Here is a 26162-nt window from a genome sequence, read left to right as displayed (position 1 = left end):
TTAAGGGGTTGGACAGGCTAGATGCGGGAAGATTGTTCCCGATGTTGGGGAAGTCCAGAACAAGGGGTCACAGTTTAAGGATAAGGGGGAAGTCTTTTAGGACTGAGTTGAGTACGTTTTTTTTCACACAGAGAGTGGTGAATCTGTGGAATTCTCTGCCACAGAAGGTAGTTGAGGCCAGTTCATTGGCTATATTTAATAGGGAGTTAGATGTGGCCCTTGTGGCTAAAGGGATCAGGGGTATGGAGGGAAGGCAGGTACAGGATACTGAGTTGGATGATCAGCCATGATCATATTGAATAGCGGTGCAGGCTCGAAGGGCCGAATGTCCTACTCCTGCACCTATTTTCTATGTTTCTATGTTTTTATGAATGGGTTCAGGCAGCATCTCTGGAGAGAAGGAATTCCAGCATCTTGTCTCTCTCTGGGTTAATTCCTGCCTGGATTCAGGAAGTCCTGTAACGTGACAGGTCGTGTTACTGGTCACATCCTGGTTCCCAAGAGAGTCAACATTGCCCTCCCTTGCCAAGAGGTCACCACCCAGTTGTGCAACACCTGAATTCAGAGACGTTCCATACCTGAAAAAATTTAATTTCCTCGATGCTCTATGATAAAGAAACTGAACCAATGAACTAATGAAGCAAGTAACTAATACACCAAGACTTTCTGCTCATTAGGCCAAATTATTTATTCACCTTCCACACGTTAAGGGCTTTCCTCTGCCTCACATCCACTTATTCATTGCAAATTTGATTGGATATGTCATTACTCCCTTGTCCAGGGAACTAGCAACATGAAATCTCATGGGTTATTTGAAAGGAAGCAGAAATCATTAATTTGATTTAGGAGCAAGACCGTTGAGATTTTCCAGAAGTGTTGATATTGACAAGTTAAATCCAAAAGTCTGGCAGCTATTTCAAAAGCTATCAGGAGATGTTGAATGTTTCAAAATGATGTCAGTTTTGCAAAGTGAAGCGAAGCAGAATTAAAAAGTTACTTTATTTTCCAATTTTATAGACGTTCTAAGCTCAAAACTATTCTTATTGTGTAGGAAGGAACTGCAGGTGCTGGTTTACACCGAAGATAAGACACAAAATGCTGGAGTAACTCAGCGGGACAGGCAGCATCTCAGGAGAGAAGGAATGGGTGACGTTTCAGGTCAAGACTCTTCGTCAGACTGAGAGTCAGGGAAGAGGGAGACACAGAGATAAGGAAGTGTATGGGGTGAGAACGAGACATCAAAAGAGATGGCGATCAAGGAAAATGTCATTGCTAGCTAGGGGAAGGCGACAACGAAGCATACAGAGATAATATTTAATCAAGGGGGCAGTCAGACTCGTTCAAAAACCAAACCAAGAAGGGGGAGGGATGGAGAGAGAGGGAAAGCAAAGGTTATTTAAAGTTAGAGAAGTCAATATTCATAGCGTTAGGGTGTAAGCTGCCCAAGCGATATATTGTGACAATGACTGCACCACACAGCTTTCTGCTGCATTTATTTTTGTTCCACTATTTGTTTGCAAAGAAATGAATCTGGTTTTCAGGCTTTAGTTTGTAAATAACTTTAGTTTGCACATGAATTCAACGATCATAAGGACCACTAATTAGGCAATCATTTTGAGTCACTGGGTGAAAAGATATGAATTTCTGTAAGCAAATTACTATGTGTAGTCATTGCATCTCCATGGAACACAGCTCCAAAAGTCAGGCTTCAGTCTTCCAGGGCTCCAGACACGAGATATAGTATGGACCAAATTATGGAGGGAAAAAAAGAGAAATAAACTAAAACAGTAAAGTTGAAGCCACAAAATTGAAATCGGCCCCCCACGTTATGAATGGTCACTGGTGGTCTCACATACATGGATGGTCTCAGCGCTGCGTGCTAATGTTAAACCACAGACGAAAGCAACCCTTGACAATGAGGACAAACGGAGAGAAACAAGAATAACTTTACTGAACAAAAACAAACCTCAAAAGGTCGAACTTTAATTTAATCAGCCTATTTAAATAAAAAGTAGCTTTGATCCTGCCAATTTTCTCCCAGCTGCCAATATCCCTGAAGCCGGACTCAATGGACAATTTCAACAAAATCCTCTGCAGGAATTCTCATCAGAGATGCTGGGAGGAAATAACTTTAGTTTGCAAAGCATTCAACGTTCATAAGGACCACTAATTAGGCAATCATTTTGAGTCACTGGGTGAAAATATATGAATTTCTGTAAGCAAACTACTATGTGTAGTCATTGCATCTCCATGGAACAAAGTCAGGCATCAGTCTTCTAGGGCTCCAGACATGAGATATAGTATGGAAGCAGGCCCTTCGGCCCAACATGTCCGTGCCGACCAGCGATCCCCGCACACTAGCATTATCCTACACACGAGGGACAATTTACAATTTTTACTGAAGCCAATTAACCCACAAAAATAAAGAAAATAGTTTCCAAACAAGTTGATGTATTTACATTTTTTTTTTACTTTGTGGATGCTTACGATTTGAATATGCTCAAGATTTTATTGAGTGTCTCAAATACCTACGGGCGTAGTGCAGCACAGAGCCGTTCACCTCATTTAAACTGCACATCTAATTATCTACCCTGACTGATGTCAGATCTGCTGCCAGGATCAGTGATGAGTGATGGTGATGGAGTGTTGGGAGAGTTTGTAATCTTGGATTAGACCTCAGTCAATCCGTCAAGATAACAACAGCTAAATAGAAACATCAGTCAGAATCACTTTGAAGACATTGAGGAGCAGAGGCGAGCAGCTGCAGTGACCACAGGATTGAGCACAGCCTCTGCTGCTGTCTGTGTGGAGTTTGCATGTTCCTCTTATTTGCGTTTCCCCCCAGCTGCTTCCGTTTCCTCATCCATCCCAAAGATGTAGTAGGAAGTTAGCGTGGATGCTGAATTAAACTGAAGATAGGTACAAGAAGCTGGAGTAACTCAGCGGGTCAGACAGCATCTCTGGAGAAAATGAACAGGTGACGTTTCGGGTCGAGACCCTTCTTCAGAGTGCCTTTTGTATACACTTGTATACACTGGAATTTAGAAGGATGAGAGGAGATCTTATCGAAACGTATAAGATTATTAAGGGGTTGGACACGTTAGAGGCAGGAAACATGTTCCCAATGTTGGGGGAGTCCAGAACAAGGGGCCACAGTTTACGAATAAGGGGTAGGCCATTTAGAACCGAGATGAGGAAAATCTTTTTCAGTCAGAGAGTTGTGAATCTGTGGAATTCTCTGCCTCAGAAGGCAGTGGAGGCCAATTCTCTGAATGCATTCAAGAGAGAGCTGGATAGAGCTCTTAAGGATAGCGGAGTCAGGGGGTACGGGGAGAAGGCAGGAACGGAGTACTGATTGAGAATGATCAGCCATGATCACATTGAATGGCGGTGCTGGCTCGAAGGGCCGAATGGCCTCCTCCTGCACCTATTGTCTATTGAAACGTCAACTATTCCTTTTCTCCAGAGATGCTGTCTGACCCGCTGAGTTACTCCAGTTTTTTTGTGCCTATATTCCATCACAAAGATGTCGTCAGGATTACTAGATCACTTGGCTACTGTAAGTCACCCGTAGTGAAGGAGTTTCAGATAGATGGCTAAGCATCTGAGAGAGGATGGCATGCAGGGAGATGCAACTGATGGCAACACACTGTGAGCTGGTGTAGGCCGATGGGCTGAATGGCCTTGAGGTCAGAAGTAAAATTTGAGAAATATGAGAAAATATCACTCCTTTTCAAATCAACAATGAGGAAAGCAGATCCTGTTTAGCTATTCTGATTTTGTAATGCAATTTAATTATGCTGAAACTGAGTAACAGTGCATTCTTTCCAATCTTCTGACTGAAGAGAGAAAGCGTTGAAAAGCGGATTAACTACGAAACAATGCCTTCATACATGCAGTTCCAAGAACGGAACCTGTTCTTAAAAGGGGCCACTAAACTCCTTTCACGGGTTCTTGGCATCTGTTTCGTCTGCAATCTTAGCTCCAACAAAATGATGGAGGGGGGAAAAAAGGGAATAAACTAAAACAGTGAAGTTGCAGCCACAAAATTGAAATCCGGCCCCCCGAGTTACGAATGGTCACTGGTGGTCTCACATACATGGTCTCAGCGCTGCGTGCTAATGTTAAACCACAGACGAAAGCAACCCTTGACAATGAGGAAGAACGGAGAGAAACAAGAATAGCTCCGCTGAACAAAAACAAACCTCAAAAGGTCGAATCAGCCTATTTAAATAAAAAGTAGCTTGATCCTGCCGATTATCTCCCAGCTGCCATTATCCCTGAAGCCAGCCTCAATGGACAATTTCAACAAAATCCTCTGCAGGAATTCTCATCAGAGATGCTGGGAGGAAATAAGGAATTGGGGCAGCACAGCGGTAGAGTTGCTGCCTCACAGCGCCAGAGACCCAGGTTCGATCCTGACCACGAGTGCTGTCTGTACGGAATTTGTGCGTTCTCCCTATGACTGCGTGGGGTTTCTCCGGCCGCTCCGGTTTCCTCCCACTCTCCAAAGACATGCAGGTTTGCTTAGGAATTTGCAAATTTAACACTGATGAACTTGCTTTCATTGTACAACACAGTCAGGCTGTGTGGAAGACCATGAGAAGCAAAATACATTCCCAGCATCAAAACCTTCTCTTGAGTCGTGCACATACGCACAAGGACAATTTCCATCCATTTTGATTGAGCATTTGCTATGATCACAGTGAAGATGGGGTTTGACCCGAAACGTCACCCATTTTGTGTCTATATTCGGTGTAAACCAGCATCTGCAGTTCCTTCCTACACAAGAGATAAATGTGTGTACAAAGTGAACGAGAGAAAGAGGCATATATCAAATGATATCTTCTATGTTTTCTAAGTGCTTTCTTGGCATCGGTATGTCCCAAACCATTTAATCAGCCCCTGAAGCTTTGTTCCACTGTAGTCATTGGTGTCATATTGGGATTACCTGTTGAACAAGAGATCCAATTTGCTGTAGAATATTGTTCATTGCCTTAGTTGCATCAAGTATATTCTCAGCGTTGGACACAACCCTCTCCTGTGGAGAAGCAACAGATGTGAGGCAGGTAGTTGTACAATTACACCAGAAAGTGAAAGTAAATAACTTTTGTTTCTCGCAACGTTTTGACCTGTTTAAGATTATGCACGACAACACTCGATAAAATGCAACGTATTTTGGCATTGCTCACATTTGGTCCAGATATATCCTCTAAACCTTTCCTCTCCATGTACCTGTCCAAATGTCTTTTAAATGCTGTTATTGTACTTGCCTCAACTAATTTCTCTGGCAGCTCATTCCATATACCTACCAACCTTTGAGTGAAAACATTACCCCTCAGGCTCCTGTTAAATCTTTCCCCTGTCACTTCTGGTTCTTGATTCCCTGACCCTGCGTAAAAGATTTCTGCATTCATCCTATTAAATCACCTCATGATGTTGTACTCCTCTATTAGATCACCCTTCAGCTGCCTGGGCTCCAAGGTATAAACCCCTAGCCTGCCCAATCTCTCCCTGTAGCTCAGGTCCTCAAGTCCTAAATCTTCTCTGCACTACTTCCAGCTTAATGGTTTCCTTCCTCCAGCAGGGTGACCAAAACTCAACATAATACTCCAAATGCAGCCTCGCCAACGTCTTATACAACTGTAACCGAACGCTCCAAATTCTATACTCAATACCTTAACTGATGAAGGGCATTGTGCCAGAAGTCTTCTTTATTATCCTCTATACTGAGAACTGTGCACCTGTACTCCTAGATCCCTCTGCATTACAACACTCCCCTGGGCCCGATCAGTCACTGTGAAGGTCCTGCCCTGGTTTAACTTCACAAAATGCAACACAGCACACAAATCTGCATTCAACTCCATTAGCCATCCTTCAGCCCACTTTCCCAGCTGTTCAAGGCCCTGCTCTAATTTTTGACAACCCTCTTCGCTCCCTACAATACCACCTGCTTTAGTAACATCTGCAAACTTGCTAATCATGTCTTGCACACTCATCTTAATTGTTAATATAAACCACAAACAGCAATGGGCCCAGCACCGATTCTTTTTTTTTTTAGAGATACAGCGCGGAAACGGGCCCTTCGGCCCACCGAGTCCGCGCCGCCCAGCGATCCCCGCACATTAACACTATCCTACACACACTAGGGACAATTTTTACATTTATCCAGTCAATTAACCTACATACCTGTACGTCTTTGGAGTGTGGGAGGAAACCGAAGATCTCGGAGAAAACCCACGCAGGTCACGGGGAGAACGTACAAACTCCGTACAGACGGCGCCCGTAGTCAGGATCGAACCTGAGTCTCCTGCGCTGCATTCGCTGTAAGGCAGCAACTCTACCACTGCGCCACCGTGCCGCCCTATTCCTGCGCCACCGTGCCGATTCCTGAGGCACACCATTTGCCACAGGCCTCCAGTCCAAAAAGCAACCTTCCACCACTACACTCTGCTTCTTTCCATGAAACCAATTATGTATCCAGGCAGCTAGTTCTCTGTGGATGCCTTGCAATCTAACCTTCCAAAGCTGTGTACCATGCGGAACCTTATCAAAGGCCTTAATGAAGTCCATATAGACGACCTCTACAGCCTTGCCCTCGTCAACCTTCTTGGTTACCTCTTCAAAAAAACAACTTTGATTTGCACGACACGATCTCCCCGTCAGAAGAAGAGTCTCAACCCGAAACGTCACCCATTCCTTCTCTCCAGAGATGCATGCCTGTCTCGCTGAGTTACTCCAGCATTTTGTGTCTATATCTCCCATATACAAAGCCATATTAGACAATAGACAATAGACAATAGGTGCAGGAGTAGGCCAGTCAGCCCTTCGAGCCAGCACCGCCATTCAATGCGATCATGGCTGATCACTCTCAATCAGTACCCCGTTCCTGCCTTCTCCCCATACCCCCTCACTCCGCTATCCTTAAGAGCTCTATCCAGCTCTCTCTTGAAAGCATCCAACGAACTGGCCTCCACTGCCTTCTGAGGCAGGGAATTCCACACCTTCACCACTCTCTGACTGAAAAAGTTCTTCCTCATCTCCGTTCTAAATGGCCTACCCCTTATTCTTAAATTGTGGCCCCTTGTTCTGGACTCCCCCAACATTGGGAACATGTTTCCTGCCTCTAATGTGTCCAATCCCCAAATTATCTTATATGTTTCAATAAGATCCCCCCTCATCCTTCTAAATTCCAGTGTATACAAGCCTAATTGCTCCAGCCTTTCAACATATGACAGTCCCGCCATTCCGGGAATTAACCTAGTGAACCCACGCAAGAATATCCTTCCTCAAATTTGGAGACCAAAACTGCACACAGTACTGCAGGTGCGGTCTCACCAGGGCCCGGTACAACTGTAGAAGGACCTCTTTGCTCCTATACTCAACTCCTCTTGTTATGAAGGCCAACATTCCATTGGCTTTCTTCACTGCCTGCTGTACCTGCATGCTTCCTTTCAGTGACTGATGCACTAGGACACCCAGATCTCGTTGAACATCCCCTCTTCCTAACTTGACACCATTCAGATAATAATCTGCCTTTCTATTCTTACTTCCAAAGTGAATAACCTCACACTTATCTACATTAAACTGCATCTGCCATGTATCCGCCCATTCACACAACCTGTCCAAGTCACCCTGCAGCCTTATTGCATCTTCCTCACAATTCACACTACCCCCCAGCTTAGTATCATCTGAAAATTTGCTAATGGTACTTTTAATCCCTTCATCTAAGTCATTAATGTATATCGTAAATAGCTGGGGTCCCAGCACCGAACCTTGCGGTACCCCACTGGTCACTGCCTGCCATTCCGAAAGGGACCCATTTATCCCCACTCTTTGCTTTCTGTCTGTCAACCAATTTTCTATCCATGTCAGTACCCTACCCCCAATACCATGTGCTCTAATTTTGCCCACAAATCTCCTATGTGGGACCTTGTCGAAGGCTTTCTGAAAGTCGAGGTACACCACATCCACTGACTCTCCCCTGTCAATTTTCCTAGTTACATCCTCAAAAAATTCCAGTAGATTTGTCAAGCATGATTTCCCCTTCGTAAATCCATGCTGACTCGGAATGATCCCGTTACTGCTATCCAAATGCTCAGCAATTTCGTCTTTTATAATTGACTCCAGCATCTTCCCCACCACTGATGTCAGACTAACTGGTCTATAATTACCCGTTTTCTCTCTCCCTCCTTTCTTAAAAAGTGGGATAACATTTGCTATCCTCCAATCCACAGGAACTGATCCTGAATCTATAGAACATTGAAAAATGATCTCCAATGCTTCCACTATTTCTAGAGCCACCTCCTTAAGTACTCTGGGATGCAGACCATCAGGCCCTGGGGATTTATCAGCCTTCAGTCCCATCAGTCTACCCAAAACCATTTCCTGCCTAATGTGGATTTCCTTCAGTTCCTCCATCACCCTAGGTTCTCCGGCCCCTAGAACATTTGGGAGATTGTGTGTATCTTCCTCAGTGAAGATAGATCCAAAGTAACGGTTTAACTCGTCTGCCATTTCTTTGTTCCCCATAATAAATTTGCCTTGACTATTTTTTTCCTCTTCACGTACCTAAAAAACCTTTTGCTATCCTCCTTTATATTATTGGCTAGTTTACCCTCGTACCTCATCTTTTCTCCCCGTATTGCCTTTTTAGTTAACTTTTGTTGCTCTTTAAAAGAGTCCCAATCCTCTGTCTTCCCACTCTTCTTTGCTATGTTATACTTCCTCGCCTTAATTTTTATGCTGTCCTTGACTTCCCTCGTCAGCCATAGGTGTCTCTTACTCCCCTTAGAGTCTTTCCGCCTCTTTGGGATAAATTGATCCTGCAACCTCTACATTATTCCCAGGAATACCTGCCATTGCTGTTCTACCGTCTTCCCTGCTAGGGCCTCCTTCCAGTCAATTTTGGCCAGCTCCTGCCTCATGCCTCTGTAATCCCCTTTGCTATACTGTAATATTGACTAACCCTAGTCAGTCTATCCAAATGCACTTCCATCACAAATCCCAACCCAATCACAACTACCAGAGTATTGGAAAGTGGAAACAAACTAACCACTAGGAGTTTGGAGAAGTTGATTTCTGAAAAGAAAATAGCTGTTGCGTTTCGCAGAGTTTCCTCGGGTAAGGCACACAGATTCTCACGCAAGCGTTTGTAAATCTTCTTGTTCTTCACAGTTAGGAAACTGGAGTGATCAGATATGTTGCAAACAATCTCCTTTAAACTTGACCTTCGATCAGCGAGAGATAGCTACAAAAATGGAAACAGAGATAGAAACATAGAAAATAGGTGCAGGAGTAGGCCATTCGGCCCTTCGAGCCTGCACCGCCATTCAATATAGTTCACCGAGATAAACTATAGTTAAATCCCACCACATGAAAGAAAATTCTCAGGTTCCATTTTTCTTATTTGTATATAAACTAGGCCAAGTGGACCCGTTGGGCCCAAACCTCTCCTGCATTGGTGCAGCACCCTCTCATCCCCCCACCCCCCCCCAATCCACCCCCTCAGTGCCCCTTATCCTCCCTCTACCCCCTCCCTCCTCCCTCCCTAGGAGATAGATTTAAACTTTAAAATATGAATAACTTTAAAAACTTAACACCGATTTCAATGAAACTTCTTCCATTAGCACCAAAGGGACAATGGCGAGTAAGGTGGGCCTAAAATTGCTGCGCTATCGTGTACCGTTTTGGCTGTAGTTTAGGAACAAACAGACAAACAAACGAGAGTTTTAGTATCGAGATGACTAATTCCCTTTACGTGTTATCTTGGCTTAACCTCTATATCTGTATTTGATCAATTGATTCTTATTCCCTCTGGGCAATCACTTGACATCCTCTTAGTTTATTGCCACATGTTCCAAGGTACCGTGAAAAGCTTTTGTTGACCAACATGTCTCATCTACACTCGTCCCACCTGCCTAGGTTAATACTTACTGCTCACTATACAAATCGCAACAACCTGGAGCTCAATGCTCTTAAGACAGTGGAATTGATTGTAGACTTTAGGAGAGCTCCCCCTCCCCTCCCCCCTCTCAGCATCAGCAACACCAAAGTCACATCTGTGGAGTCATTTAAGTTCCTTGGAACCATCATCTCCAGGGACCTTAAATGGGGGGCCACCATCGACTCCACACAAAAAGGCCCAACAGAGGATGTACTTCCCGCGGCAGCTGGGGAAACACAATCTACCACGGGCAATGATGGTCTAGTTTTATACTGTCATCATAGAGTCTGTCCTCACCTTCTCCATCATGGTCTGGTTTGGCTCAGCCACGAAGCACGACATCCGGAGGCTGCAACGCATCGTTCGATCAGCCAAGAAGATTGTTGGCTGCAACCTTTCCCCCTCCCCCTCCCCATTGACTAACTGCACACTGCAAGGGCCAGGAAGTGAGCGGGCAAGATCATCTCTGACCCCTCTCACCCTGGCCACAAACTCTTTGAAGCATCTTCCTCTGGAAGGCGATTTCAGACTGTCAAAGCCCTCACAGCTAGACATAGAAACAGCTTCTTTCCACGAGCAGTAGCTCTACTCAACAACCAAAAGTCTGTAGCCTCCTTTTGCTCTGGTATTTTATCTCATCCTTCACATGTTTAAATTATGTTTTATTCTTAATAGTTTACTGTGTATCGCGTTGTTACTTGCGAGCAAAGCACCAAGGCAAATTCCTTGTATGTGGACATACTTGGCTGATAAAATGTATTCAATTCAATTCAAGTACCATTGAAGCACTATCGATCTATGCACTGCATCAGATCACAGCCTCCACGCATCATCTGATCAACCCAATACATACTTTCTGCAGATTACCTGCTCAGGAGTTATCTTTGCTGCCATGAAATCATTGACCACCTCTTTGGGAAGAGACGCATTGTTGAGGAGGAACCAGGACAGGGTCTGATTCTTCACAAGAATCTCCTTTATTGGCAGACCTGATGAGGGAGGAGTCAAAGGAAAATTAATACCCTGATTATGCATGATAACCCAAAACTAGAAGTAATTTATATTTGTATATTATTCTGGAGGTCTTGTTAGTGACAATCCTGTTGATGGCAGGACTACTTGAAATAAATCTGAACCAGTTACTGTTTTATGGACAATAGGTGCAGGAGGAGACCATTCGGCCCTTCGAGCCAGCACCACCATTCAATGTGATCATGGCTGATCATTCTCAATCAGTATGAATCTTGTGGGAGAAAGAAAAGACAATGGAGAATTAATTGTAAAATTAGATAGTTAGCTTTTTTAAAAAAATTATGCACAAAAACTTCAATATTCATCATGAACGATTTTAAAAACCGTTTCAGTGCACTGCTCCATAGAGTACCGGGCAATTCGAGGGCATCACAGTGACACAGCGACAGAGTTGCTGCCTTACAGCGTCAGAGACCCGGGTTCGATCCTGACTACGGGTGCTGTGACCGCGTGGGTTTCCTTCCCACATTCCAAAGACGTACAGGTTTGTAGGCTAATGGGCTTGGTAGAATTTTAAATTGTCCCCAGTGTGTGTAGGACAGTGTTAGCGTGCAGGGGATCACTGGTCAGCACGGGGACTAGGTGGGCCGAAAGACCTGTTTCCGCGCTGTATCTCCAAACTAAACGAATTAGTTGTCTGACGTGATCCCTCTCCCGAGTCTTTTCCATCTTCATTTTATCTTGGCTGCAGACAGCGCCCAGACCATAAACAGCCACGGTGTTGACAACTAGTTGGATCAGACATGTTTCAACGTCATTGCGAGGGAGCTCATATTAATTTCCTCTTTTCAGGTCAAAAAGAGAGGGCAGGAGATGGCTCTGGCAGATAATGTTATGGAGAATACAGAGAGATTTTAAGAATATTAAGGGAAAAATGGTAACTAGAAAGAACATAGGGCTCAGAAACCAAAGTATTCATCTATGCGTGTGGAACCACAGGAGATGGGCAAGTTGCCATTGAATATTTCTCCTCTGTTTTTACCATGGGGAAAACGCACAGGACTAGGGAACTTGGGAAAATTAATGGAGATGTCTTGAGGGTAATCTCCATTACAATTAAGAATGTGCCAGATGACCCAAGACATATTAAGGGTAATATATTCCCAATCAGATATATCCAAGGACACTGTGGAATTGCAGGAGTCCTGGGTGGGAATCATCATTGGACACTATACTTCTCTCAGGATAGGGGAATGTTTAGTTTGTTTGTTGTCACATGTACCGAGGTACAGTGAAAAGCTTTTTTGTTGCGTGCTATCTAGTCAGTGGAAAGACTATCAAGCTGCCCACATTGTACAGATACAGGATGAAGGGAATAATGTTCAGTGCAAGATAAAGTCCAATTAAAGATAGTCCGAGCGTCTCCAATGAGGTAGATGGTAGGTCAGGACTGCTCTCTAGAGTCCTCAAGAGCGCAAGAACTATGTCCTCAAGAATCAGGGTACAAAGGGGTACAGGAACGGGGTACTGATTGAGAATGATCAGCCATGGTCACATTGAACTGCGGTGCTGGCTCGAAGGGCAGAATGGCCTTCTCCTGCACCTATTGTCTATTGTCTATAAAGGTTTGAGGTGAGAGAGGAACGACTGAATAGAAATCTGAGGAGGAACCTTTTTTTTTAAACAGAGGTTGGTAGGTGCATGGAATGAGCTGCCAAAGACGGGAACAAAATAACATTTGGAAGATTTTTGGACATGGGCACGAGTAGGAACAATTCAGAGGGATATGGGCCAAACGCAGGTCTAGATTAGGCGGGCCATATTGAACAGCATGGGTTAATTGGGACAAATGTGTCAAAATATATAAATATAAATATCCTGTCATTGTACTTGGCTGAGAAATGACGGCTGGAATATGACTGAACGACCAAGAACAAGGCAAGAGTGAACTTCCCATGGACTTGTGAAGACGATCCCACCAGATTATGAAGGGCAGGACCATTATGACATGCAAGACACACTGGCCAAAACTGTTGGAATATGGACCTCGTATTGAATTGGATATTTTTTCCTTGCTCTTCGAACTGCATTGTATTTGTACTGCACGCAACTAGAATACGGACAGACCACGATTTTTTAGGATATGTTGCCCCTCAAATATTGAACAAGGAGAAATATCAGGGAATCCACTGATATGTGAAGAGATAGAAAATAACAGAAGAAAAACAGGATAGCAATAAAGTAGGAAAAAACATGTAAAAAGAGCAGAAAGTGAGAGCAGACGAGAGGAAAAAATCTCACAACAATTTACTCTTTGTAGGAGTGAGACTCCAGAATTTCAATTATTCATTTCCTTGGGTTTCCAAGATTGAGTTTTCGGTCAGAATCATAAACTTCACATTAACAGAAGCCTTATGACATGAAATAGCAGCACTTAATGTCGACCAAGGTTCATTTATCTTTATAGTGCAAATAAAGCAATTTCTTGATTCCCATCAGGAAGTCGCCTCATGGGAAGGTTTACTCCAGTTTTTTTTTTTGCAGGCTAACAATATACCACCACTCCGCCTGCAATTTATGATGTGGGTCTCTCTCTTCCAAGCCACCAATTATTGCGTTATGTCTTTAGTTTTTAGGCCCAGGAAATGTCTCCTGAACATTAATTTTCCAATCATTGTATGGGCCAATATTTATTTTGCTCCCAACCTACTGCATGCAGTTTATTTTAGAATTGTGATTACATTTATGAGCTCAGGCTACGGATCAGAAACTGGATAAGCTTGCGGTAAAACCAGTCAACACTCTGTAACCCTTGTGATTCTGTTTTATTTCATTAACACATAATTACAGCGCTTCAAAGAATACAACCAAAGGTCCCGTTACAACTGGATAAACATTATGTCACGCATAATGGTGGCACACCGGTAGAGTTGCTGCCTTACAGCGCCGGAGACCCCAGTTCGATCCTGACCATGGGTGCTATCTGTACGGAGTTTGTACGTTCTCCCCGTGACCTGCCTGCGTGGGCTTTCTCTGAGATCTTCGGTTTCCTCCCACACTCCAAAGACGTACAGGTTTGTATGTTAATTGGCTTGGTAAACGTAAAAATAGTCCCCATTGGGTATAGGATAGTGTTAATGTGCGGCGATCGGTGGTCGACGCGGACCCGGTGGGCCGAAAGGGCCTGTTTCCGCGCTGTGTCTCTAAACTTTACGTTCATGGGACATTTAACTTCACGGAAAGCTAGCCTAACTTGACCAATTGGTGAAACCATTTGTGGAATGAGCAACAGTTCTTCATTTGTATGTTGGTTTGGAGAAACAGTTGTGTTCAGTTTGTAGTTAGCATTCAGTCTAATACGGATCAAACCGGATCTTCTTCTCAGTACTGTCACCACTAATCTTGTACTAGTGATGAAACGTCGTGTGGTTTATAGTCAGATCAGTTTCGCCAAGACCTCTGTACAATCATTTGTACCTTGTGGCCACAGCAACAACATCCTGTGTTGGAGTAAAGAGTGAGATCAACCCACTGCCTGTCAATCAGATGTGCAGCACTTTGGTCAACGTGGGTTGTTTTTAAATGTGCCATACAAATAAAATTGACTTGACTTGACTAACTTTTTGATGGTTTCATTTATTATTATCATCATGTGAACTGAGGTACAGTCAGAGATTGATACAGTGTGGAAACAGTGTCCCAGCTACACTAGTCCCACTTGCCTGCGCTTGGTCCATATCCCTCCAAACCTGTCCTATCCATGTAAAATTTCCACCAAATACTATATCCATGATATAGTGGAAAAACTTTATCCAAACAAATGTGTCTCAGTGAAAGTGTCTTATTTTACTTGCTATAGAATCATCAGTCATGGAGTGTGGAAACAGGCCCTCTGGCCCAATTTGCCCACGCCGACCAACAAGCCCCATCTGCCTGCGTTTGGCCTCTATCTCTCTAAACCGATCCTATCCATGTACCTGTCCAAATGTCTTTTAAAAGTTGTGATAGCACCTGCCTCAACTATCTCATCTGATAGCTCGTTCCACCCACCACCGTTTGTGAGAAAGGTTGCCCCTCAGGTTCCTGTTAAATCTTTCCCCTCTCTGCGACGATGAATTCCACAGATTCACCACTCTCTGATTAATGAAATTCCTCCTCATCTCCTTCCTAAAGGAACATCCTTTAATTCTGAGGCTACTGACTCTGGTCCTAGATTCTCTCACAAGTGTAAACATCCTCTCCACATCCTCTCTATCCAGGCCTTTCACTATTCGGTAAGTACTCAAGTGCTGATGTTTATACTGCTGTGGGTGACAATTCAATGAAAATCCCAATGACAAAATGAATAATTGATAATTGCCTGAAATAAGGCAGGAGTGGAAAAATAGATTGCTATTTTTTTTTTAAATGATCTGATCTTGGTTTCCAATTTACATTCTAAAAATTTCCCTAGGGCGGCACGGTAGCGCAGCGGTAGAGTTGCTGCTTTACAGCGAATGCAGCGCCGGAGACTCAGGTTCGATCCTGACTACGGGTGCTGCACTGTAAGGAGTTTGTACGTTCTCCCCGTGACCTGCGTGGGTTTTCTCCGAGATCTTCGGTTTCCTCCCACACTCCAAAGACGTACAGGTATGTAGGTTAATTGGCTGGGTAAATGTGAAAATTGTCCCTAGTGGGTGTAGGATAGTGTTAATGTGCGGGGATCACTGGGCGGCACGGACTTGGAGGGCCGAAAAGGCCTGTTTCCGGCTGTATATATATGATATGATATGATAAGTTACGGAATAAAGACAGATTGGTCAGCAAAATGACTCAATCCTAATCGACAGCATCAAGAAATTGTATTTAAACTCCACTGTCACGTAATTAAACACACAGTTTGCTTCTGTTATTACAGTTCTGTATAAAGTTTTGTTTCACAGAAATCCAACTTAAGTACAAAATCAGGAGACATTTAATTCCCGGAATGGCGGGACTGTCATATGTTGAAAGACTGGTGCGACTAGGCTTGTATACACTGGAATTTAGAAGGATGAGAGGGGATCTTATCGAAACATATAAGATTATTAAGGAGTTGGACACGTTAGAGGCAGGAAACATGTACCCAATGTTGGGGGAGTCCAGAACCTGGGGCCACAGTTTAAGAATAAGGGGTAGGCCATTTAGAACAGAGATGAGGAAAAACAAATTCTCTCAGAGAGTTGTAAATCTGTGGAATTCTCTGCCTCAGAAGGCAGTGGAGGCCAATTCTCTGAATGCATTCAACAGAGAGCTAGATAGAGCTCTTAAGGATAGTGGAGTCAGGGGGTATGGGGAGAAGGCAGGAACGGGGTACTGATTGAGAATGATCAGCCATGCTCACATTGAATGGTGGTGCTGGCTCGAAGTGCCGAATGGCCTCCTCCTGCACCTATTGTCTATTGTCTATTGACATTTACTGAAGTAGCAGGTTTTCATTTCAAAGAAATTGTTTGAATGATGTAAGAGACTTACAAAGAGTAGGTGGATTTATGCAGGCACAGCAGTTCAGCAAGGGGGAGAGAGAGAGAGAGATTTACCCATTACATTGCAGCACTCACACTATATTCAAGGGCCAAGTCTCAGAACATCATTGATTGCTTATTTGGACTTGAGATGCAGCGTGGAAACAGGCCCTTCGGCCCACCGAGCCTACTGCGACTAGCCCCTTACACTGGCACAGACCTGCACACACTAGGGACAATTTACAATTGACGGAGGCCAATTAACCTGCAAGTTTTTGAGATGTGGGAGGAAATCAGAGTACAGATGCTCGCCGACTAACGATGTTTTGAAACGGCAGCTCCCGTAGCGAGCCGCCGCTTGCTTCCGGCCACGTGACCAGGTGTATTAAATGCATTTCGACTTGCGGTATTTTCGGTTTCCGGTGGGTTTCTCGGAGCGTAACCCCCATCGTAAGTTGAGGAGCCTGTATTGCCTTCGCATTTTTGAATGGTCACGGACAGAGACTCCCATGAGATGAGGAGGATGCCACACCTATCCTTCAAGGTCAAAGTTCACCCCTTAATTACCACTAGCTAAACCATGAATGCATTTTAGATCTATTTACAGGACCTGGTGTAAAAGTTGACTGCCGCGTTTCCCCATGTTCAACAGGGAATAGACGTCAAAAGGTACTTGACTGGTTGTGGAACTACCTAGAACCAAGTGCTAAATTCTAAATTCTCAAAATACAAGAGTCTATTATCCACGACTAACCCGCATTCTAATCTTACTGAAAGAGTGTGGGGCATGGTGAGAGACTATTCAGAACATTAAGTCCATGTCAACTCTCTAAGAGCTGGTTAGACCTATCCAACGTTCAATCAAACCTACAATCGAAGGTATTTATTCACAAAATGCTGGAGTAACTCAGCAGGTCAGGCAGCATCTCAGGAGAGAAGGAATGGGTGACGTTTCGGGTCGAGACCCTTCTTCAGACTGAAACATCTTCAGACCTACAATCGACAGAGACTGCTCTGTGGCGGGGAGAGCTGATGAGGCAGCGCCATCATTTCAACCACTTGGAAGAATTGGACCTAAAGTATTTAAAATTGCGCACGATTGCTGAATATTTGCTGAAGATTGTTGGCACTGAAAGCTGCTCTCTCAGCCCACATGAAAATGTCTGCACTTCAAAGTGATTCATTATCCATTTCATGAGGTTCGTTGAATGTTTGGAGATGGGGAGGTCCTGCATAAATAGGGCCACAAACCACAACCTGCACTGCATAAAGGCCTACACAGATAAGAACAGCAAATTATATCATTTGACATTTTAACAGAGCTGCCTCGCAGGTTTTGAAAAATGACATTATCTCAGTGGAACGTCAGACTGGGGCCAATAAGCTGAGAGTAGAGTCTGGTTTTCACTTATCGATCTCTAATTTTACTGGATTGAGTCCAGCTCTGCAAGTACTGACATCATCTCACAGTGACTTAGCTAAACACCGGAACACCAATACTTCCTCTGCCAGTATATTTCCCTGCATCATTACATAAGAGGCCAACGCTCAAAATGTGGATCAGCCAGAAAAAGAGTCAAGACAGGTTAGGTAACTGATAGTTAGTGCCAACTGTGAATTCTAGAATGCTGCAAATCATGGACATACATTCCCTGTCCCGAGAAAGAATAAAATACTGAACAGCAAACTATCCTTCCAACCCAGCAGTATGAATATTGATTTCTCTAACGTCAAATAACACTTGCTTTCCCTCTCTCTCCATCCCTCCCCCATTCTAGTTCTCCGACTAGTTTCATTGTCCCCCTGATTAAATGTTAATGATTGCGTGCCTCGTTGTCACCTTCCCCTCAGCTAACAATGAGCCCTTCTACATTTCCTTGGATCATCGTCCCCTTTGATCTGTGTTTTCACACCTTACCCTTCCATATCTCTATGTCTCCCTCTCCCCTGACTCTCAGTCTGAAGGAGGGTCTCGACCCGAAACGTCACCCGTTCCTTCACTCACTCCAGTGATGCTGCCTGTCCCGCTGAGTTACTCCAGCATTTTGTGTCCATCTACGATGTTAACATGTCAACGGAGCAAATTCAACAAGGGTATTTGGAACTCTCAAAACTAAATCAAAATTCACAGATGCATTTATCATCAAATAGCAAAATCTAAAATTGCTTCTGATCGTCATGCACTTAAGGCTGTGAACACAAATCCCCAAGATGTTTTGTGTGTACTGATGCTTTAAGTTACAATCCTACTGGATTACAAGAGAATCATCCCAAATGTTTCACATGCCCCACTATTTTGAGACAGAGAAGGAAACTAAACCCCCACATTCAGTATTGCTCCATTTAGACAATAGGTGCAGGAGGCCATTCGGCCCTTCGGCCCTTCGAGCCAGCACCGCCATTCAATGTGATCATGGCTGATCATTCTCAATCAGTACCCCGTCCCTGCCTTCTCCCCATACCCCCTGACTCCACTATCCTTAAGAGCTCCATCTAGCTCTCTCTTGCATGCATCCAGTGAATTGGCCTCCACTGCCTTCTGAGGCAGAGAATTCCACAGGTTTACAACTCTCTGACTGAAAAAGTTTTTCCTCATCTCCGTTCTAAATGGCCTACCCCTTATTCTTAAACTGTGGCCCCTGGTTCTGGAGTAACAAGTTTAATACCAGCCAACAAAATTAACCTGCAGATTGAACTAAAGGACGATGAAGGGATGAATATATTCCTTCTGGTTACACCTTCTGCAAAATACGTCTCCAGTCATTTTACCCCATATACTGCTAAAATGGAATGTGGCAGCCGAGTGGCGTGGCGGGTAGAGTCGATGCCTCACAGCACCAGAGACCCAGGCTTGATCCTGACCTAGGGTGCTGCCTCTGCAGAGTTTTCACGTTCTCCCTGCGACCATGTGGGTTTTCTCCAGGCACTCCAAATTCCTCCCACATCCTAAAGACGTGCAGGTTTGTAGGTTAATTGGCCTCTGCAAAGTGTGTAGAGAGTGAGAAAGTGGGGTAATGGAGAGCTAGCGTGAACGGATGGTCGTCGTGGACTCAGTAGGACGAAGGGCCTGTTTCCACGCTGTGTCTCTAAACTAAATCTAAGCATGGATATACTACAGATGAAAAATTAAATCAAAGAGTATTCGTGGCACCAAGATCCATCGGTGGAGAAATGAACAATGTTAATGTTTCTGTAAGAAAATAACTGCAGATGCTGGTACAAATCGAAGGTATTTATTTCACAATATGCTGGAGAAACTCAGCGGGTCAGGCAGCATCACAGGAGAGAAGGAATGGGTGACGTTTCGGGTCGAGACCCTTCTTCAGACTGATGTTAATGCTTCTAATCAATGGCCTTTCACCAGGAGTTGAAAAGTCAGAGATTCCAGTTTTAAGAAGCGTGGAAAAATAGAATCTGAAGCAGCAGCAACAGCACAAAGAATAAATGACACAGTTCATGAAGCATTAGAGGGCAGTGAACTTACACAATAGGAATAATGGTGCTAAACAAAGCAGAAAGGTCACGGGGAAATAACAGGAAAGAAATTGAGCCTAGGGGAGGGGCGAGTGGAATAGTAGAAATAGTATCTGTAATTTCATGCTCAACATTGAGTTTGCAAGGCTATAGATTATAAATGAGAAAAGTTTTAGTTTTTGTTTTTATTTAGTTTTAGTTTTAGAGATACAGCACGGAAACAGGCTCTTCGGCCCACCGGGTCCGCGCCGACCAGCGATCCCCGCATATTAACACTATCCTACACACACTAGGGCCAATTTTTACATTTACCAGGCCAATTAACCTACATACCTGTACGTCTTTGGAGTGTGGGAGGAAACCGAAGATCTTGGAGAAAACCCACGCAGGTCACGGGGAGAACGTGCTAACTCCGTACAGACGGTACCCGTAGTCGGGATCGAACCTGAGTCTCCGGCGCTGCATTCGCCGTAAGGCAGCAACTCTACCGCTGCGCCACCGTGACCGCCCAAAAGTCAAGAGTAAAAATGCTATTCTTTCAGTTAACACTGAAGTGGAATGGGAGGTCGATGTCACAGTTGGAGTGGGAGAGAATGCCATTGACATGCGACTGGAAGCTTGGGATTACATTTTTATAAACGTTCTGAAAAGAGGTCATGCAATTTGCATTTTATCTTCTCAGTACAGGGGAGGTTCCATCAGAAGCAAGGTGTACATTGTGCCAAGTCAAAACCGGTACAAGTAAATCAGGTTTCCAAAACAACATTGGAAAACAACAAGGGTAGACACAAAGTGCTAGAGTAACTCAGCAGGTCAGGCAGCATCTCTGGAGAAAAAAAAATGATGGGCGACGTTTCTGGTCAGGACATTTCTTCAGACAACAACATTGTTTACATTTTTTTCAATCCACCTTTTGTCCGTTTCCTCTTTCTTGCCACCCACAAGCTCCCCTTATATCATTCTATCTTTATTGCCGTGCCACCCAGTCACAGGCCTCTCCTTTAATTGCTTTCTCTCCTCTGCAGTTCCCTAAATTTAAAAAACGATGATAAATATATGATTCACTATTATTCTGGTTGATTACTTCTGGATGATTACTGCGCAAAACACCTCATAAGTGGTTGTCTCGCGCAGGTTCTATTCAGTTCACATGTAACATTAACATCGTTCTGGCCTCGACAGGCACAGTCAGACCTGCTGAGTTACTCCAGCAATTCCACCATTTGCTGTTTAGTTTTCATTCAGTCAACAGAGGTATGAATGCTGTTTGAACCTGCTGCTGTGGCAGTGTGGAGCTTAGAAACATAGAAAATAGGTGCAGGAGTGGGCCATTCGGCCCTTCGAGCCAGCACCGATTGTACCACAGGATTAATTCCATTCTTTCCCTCCACCCCTCAAGAAAAACAATGAAGAAAAACATGGCGTCACACAAATTGATTTTAAGCTTGAACCGAGGGGTGCAAGTATGGTGGAGTGGCGTGAGTGGTAGAACTGCTCCTCAACTTGCCCAAAGATCAGCCATCTGCAGCTGACAGTAGACATCATTGGGTCTGACCCCCAGTTGAATACGTTCATAGGTCAGAGGAGCAGAATTCATTCGGCCCATCATTTCCACCATTCCACCTACTCCACCATTTCATCATGGCTGCTCTATCTTTCCTCTCAACCCCATTCTCCTGCCTTCTCCCCATAAGCCTTTCTTTTTCTATCAAGAACAAAATAAATAAAGACCCTGGGGCTATAGGATCAACCGGGACTTGGTGTTGGATCAGCAATTAGGTAAGAGGATGTCGAAATGAAACACGCACTTCACACCAACCAAGATGTCTATCCAACTTAAGATAGACACAAAAAGCTGGAGTAACTCAGCGGGACAGGCAGCATCTCTGGAGAGAAGGAATGGGTGACGTTTCGGGTCGAGACCCTTCTTCAGACTGAGAACCAGGGAAGAGGGAGACACGGAGATAAGGAGACTGTCTATCCCACTTAGTTCCATAACTTTTTCTTTTCATTTACCTGTCCAAATGTCTTTTATATGATGTTGCTGTATCTGCCTCTCCATATAACTCAAGCCCTCCAGTCCTAGTACCATCCTCAAGTATTTTTTACACCCTTTCCAGCTGACTGACATTCTCCCCATGCCTGGGCAACCAGAACTACACGCACAATTGCAGGTGTGGTCTCACCAACAACTTGTACAGTTGCATGGTGATGTCCAACTGGATTTCTCTGACAGAGCAATTCATCCCAAAAATGGTTGCAGCAGAGTTCAAATCCAGGAAGAAAGGGCGCAGTTAAAAACAGTGTTACAAATACCAAGTTTCTAGGCTGGTTTAGTTCATTGATACAGTGCAGAAAGATGCCCTTCAGCCCACGGAGTCCGTACCGACCAGTGATCCCCACACATTAACACAAACCAACACACTAGGGACAATTCACACTTACACCAAGTGTACAAACCCAAGCCAATTAACTTACAAACCTGTACAAACCTGTACATCTTTAGAGTGCGGGAAGAAACCAAAGATCTCAGAGTAAACCCACGCGGTCACGGGGAGAAAGTACAAACTCCGTACAGACAGCACCCGTAGTTGGGATCGAACCCGGGTCTCCGGCGCTGCAAGTGCTGTAAGGCCGCGACTCTACCACTGCGCCATTGTGGTGCCCGCATGGTGTATCATCATAAGAGTTGGTTTTATGCAACTTCATTATTAAAGCAGAAGATGCAACTTTGAGGCGGTCAATAACACCCTTGGATAATGAACGTATGGAACCCACCGGGGAAATAACTCAATGTTTTTACGTTAGGTCAAATGGTTGGCCCCCATACCTGCCATTGGAAGGCTATTTTTGTCCAGCTTTTGCAACGTACTGATGAGTTGATGGAAACTTTGCAGGGTGTGGTCCTGGTTGGCATGATGCAGGACCTTCTGAGCATCCGAGAACAAGCGGGAAACACTGCACAACAACATCAGAAATGTATCCATCATTAAGTGGGCCAGATGCAAAGTCTCATGCAGTAATAAAGTGTGAAAGCAGGCCCTTCAGCCCAACTTGCCCGCACTGACCAACATGTCCCATCTACACTCGTCCCAGCAGCCTGTGTTTGGTCCGTATCCCTCCAAACCTGTCCTACCCACGTACCTGTTCAATTGTTTCTTAAACGTTGCACTAGTCCCTGCCTCAATGGCCTCCTCTGCTAGCTCATTCCGTATACCCACCACGCTTCGTGTGAAAAAAGTTACCCCTCAGATTCCCATTAAATCTTTCCTCACTTCATCTTATGTTTATGCCCTCAATTCCCAAATCTGAATTCCCCTAGTGTGGGCAAGAGACTCTGTGCATCTCCTCCGACATGCAAGGGAACCTGCTAGTGTTTAAATGTGAAGATAGATACAAAAGGCTGGAGTAACTCAGCGGGACAGGCAGCATCACTGGAGAGAAGGAGTGGGTGATGTTTCGGGTCGAAACCCTTCTTCAGACTGGTTAGGGATAAGGAAAACAAGAGATACAGACGGTGATGTGGAGAGATAAAGAACAATGAATGAAAGATATGCAAAAAAATAACGGTGATAAAGGAAACAGGTCATCGTCAGCTGTTTGTAAGGTGAAAATGAGAGGGAGGGATGGAGCGAGAGGGAATGCCAGGGCTACCTGAAGTGATTGAAGTCAATATTCACACCACTGGGCTGTAAGCTGCCCAAGCGAAATATGAGATGCTGTTCCTCCAATTTGCGTTTAGCCTCATTCTGACAACGGAGGAGACCGAGGGCAGAAAGGTCTGTGTAGGAATGGGAAGGGGAATTAAAGTGTCCAGCAACCGGGAGATCAGGCGGGCTGGGCGAAGGTGTTCCGCGAAACCATCGCCCAGTCTGCGTTTGGTCTCGCCGATGTATAAGAGTCCACATCTTGAACAACGGACACAGTAGATGAGGATGGAGGAGGTGCACGCGAACCTCTGCCTAACCCGAAAAGACTGTCGGGGTCCCTGGACCGAGTCGAGGGGTGTTGCATCTTCTGCGGTTGCAGGGGAAGGTACCTGGGGAGGGGGTGGTTTGGGTGGGAAGGGATGAGTTAACCAGGGAGTTGCGGAGGGAACGGTCTCTGCAGAAGGCGGAAAGGGGTGGAGATGGGAAAATGTGGCTAGTGAGGGGATCCCATTGGAGGTGGCGGACATTTTGGAGGATTATAAGTTGTGTGCAATTGCTGATGGGGTGGAAGGCAAGGACTAGGGGGATTCTGTCTCTGTTGCGACTCGGGGGAGGGGGAGCAAGGGCAGAACTGCGGGGTACCGAGGCGACACAAGTGAGGGCCTCCGCAAATGTACCTCCCCTACTTTGAGGACAGAGCGCACTGCAGTTATTTTACTCGAGTGCCCATTCACGTGTGGAGTATAACCGTGAACATCATCCCACTAACTAAGCACGTGTTCAGGAACCGCGCTTCAACAGATATCCTTTCTACAACCATTGAAAAGATATGCAAGGGTAACGATCAAGGTCTGACGGACCGGTTTACACCCCCAAAACCAGGATCATGACAGGAATGAGTAGAAGTAGGCCATTCGGCTCATTAAACTATGATGAGCGTTTGTCGGCACTGAGCCTGCACTCACTGGAGTTCACAGGAATGAGGAGGGACCGCATGACACATACCGAATAGTAAAGGCTTGGATAGAGTGGATGTGGAGAGGATCTATTAGCGGGAGAGTGGATGTGGAGAGTTTTTCATTAGTGGGAGAGTCTAGAACTAGAGGTCATAGCGTCAAAATTAAAGGACGCTCTTTTTGGAAGGAGATGAGGGGAAATTTCTTTAGTCAGAGGGTGGTGAATCTGTAGAATTATTTTTCCACAGAAGGCTGCGGAGACCAAATGAGTGGATGTTTTTAAGGCAGAGATAGATATATTCTTGATTAGTACGGGTGTCAGAGGTTATGGGGAGAAGGCAGGAGAATGGGGTCAGGAGGGAGAGAATAGATCAGCCATGATTGAACAGCAGAGTAGACTTGATGGGCCATGTGGCCTAATTCTGCTCCTATTCCTTTTGACCGCTCACCATCAAGTCCCAGTGTTCCCTCCTTTGAGATTTGCTAACCTAGCACAGAGCAGTAATTAAATCAGAGTGGCTCCTGCCTCGTTCTGTCACGGCACAGATATGCTCTCTCAGGAGCTTTGCTTTGGTGGCATCTGTCCAGAGGACACAGCATCCTTCACCCTGGCTAGAGTAACTCCAGCAGTGGTGGATGTTACTCTCTGCTGTTGCACCACTGACAAAATGTGTGGGTGGGTGGGTGGGTGGGGGAAAGGATCAAGGGTAACAAAGGCTGATGAAGGGGGTGAGGGTGGTGGTGGTAAATTAATACAGGCCCTCCTGGCTTACGAACTCCCGATTTATGTACAGACCGCACATGCGAGCAAGTGTTAGGGAGGCTGTTAGGACAAGTTTGCCAGCTGCTGGCATCTTCTACAACTCAGTTTGCGGCTGCTTTCGAGACTTGCAAAGAGTCCGAGTTACAAACAGCTCACAGGAACAGAATGTGTAGGAACTGCGGATGCTGGTTTATACCGAAGACGGACACAAAGTGCTGGGGTAACTCAGCGGGACAGGCAGCATCCCTGGAGAAAAAGGAATGGGTGGCGCTTCGGGTCGGGTCCCTTCTACACACTGGAACAAGAAGGGTCCCGACCCGAAATGTCACCCATTACCTTTTTCCCCCAGAGATGCTGCCCGGCCCGCTGAGTTACTCCAGCACTTTGTGTCTATCACAGGAGCAGAAGAAATGTGTAGGAAGGAACTGCAGATGCTGGTTTATACCGAAGGTAGACACAAAAAGCTGGAGTAACTCAGCGGGACAGGCAGCATCACTGGAGAGAAGGAATGGGTGACGTTTCGGGTCAAGACCCTTCTTCAGACTTCTTCATAAAATGACTTGAAAAGGCTAGATGCAGAAAAAATGGTCTGAATGTTGGGGGGAGTCCAGAACCAGGGGCCACAGTCTAAGAATAAAGGGGAGGCCATTTAAAACTGAGGTGAGAAAAAACTTTTTCACTCAGAGAGTTGTGAATTTGTGGAATTCTCTGCCACAGAGGGCAGTGGAGGCCAATTCACTGGATGAATTTAAAAGAGAGTTAGATAGAGCTCTAGGGGCTAGCGGAATCAAGGGATATGGGGAGAAGGCAGGCACAGGTTATTGATTGTGGATGATCAGCCATGATCACAATGAATGGCGGTGCTGGCTCGAAGGGCCGAATGGCCTCCTCCTGCACCTATTTTCTGTGTTTCTATGT

The 26162-nt window shown here is 44.9% G+C and overlaps 1 protein-coding gene across 5 annotated transcripts in view; it reads right to left on the bottom strand.

Moving 5' to 3' along the window:
* The window catches only part of LOC144607304 (phospholipid-transporting ATPase ABCA1-like), a 150753-nt gene that overhangs the window by 88839 nt on the left and 35752 nt on the right, over window positions 1–26162 (bottom strand). For all 5 annotated transcript variants that reach the window (XM_078424046.1, XM_078424050.1, XM_078424049.1 and 2 more), the window contains exons 5-8: window positions 22706–22833; window positions 10814–10935; window positions 9056–9250; window positions 4952–5041 (exon numbers count right to left, since the gene is read on the bottom strand). In XM_078424046.1, coding sequence (XP_078280172.1) covers window positions 4952–5041; window positions 9056–9250; window positions 10814–10935; window positions 22706–22833 — 535 coding nt within the window. The remainder of the gene's footprint in view (window positions 1–4951; window positions 5042–9055; window positions 9251–10813; window positions 10936–22705; window positions 22834–26162) is intronic.

This window comes from Rhinoraja longicauda, chromosome 28 (assembly GCF_053455715.1).
Source record: "Rhinoraja longicauda isolate Sanriku21f chromosome 28, sRhiLon1.1, whole genome shotgun sequence".
NCBI lineage: Eukaryota > Metazoa > Chordata > Chondrichthyes > Rajiformes > Arhynchobatidae > Rhinoraja > Rhinoraja longicauda.
This window is presented reverse-complemented; position numbering and strand designations above follow the sequence as displayed.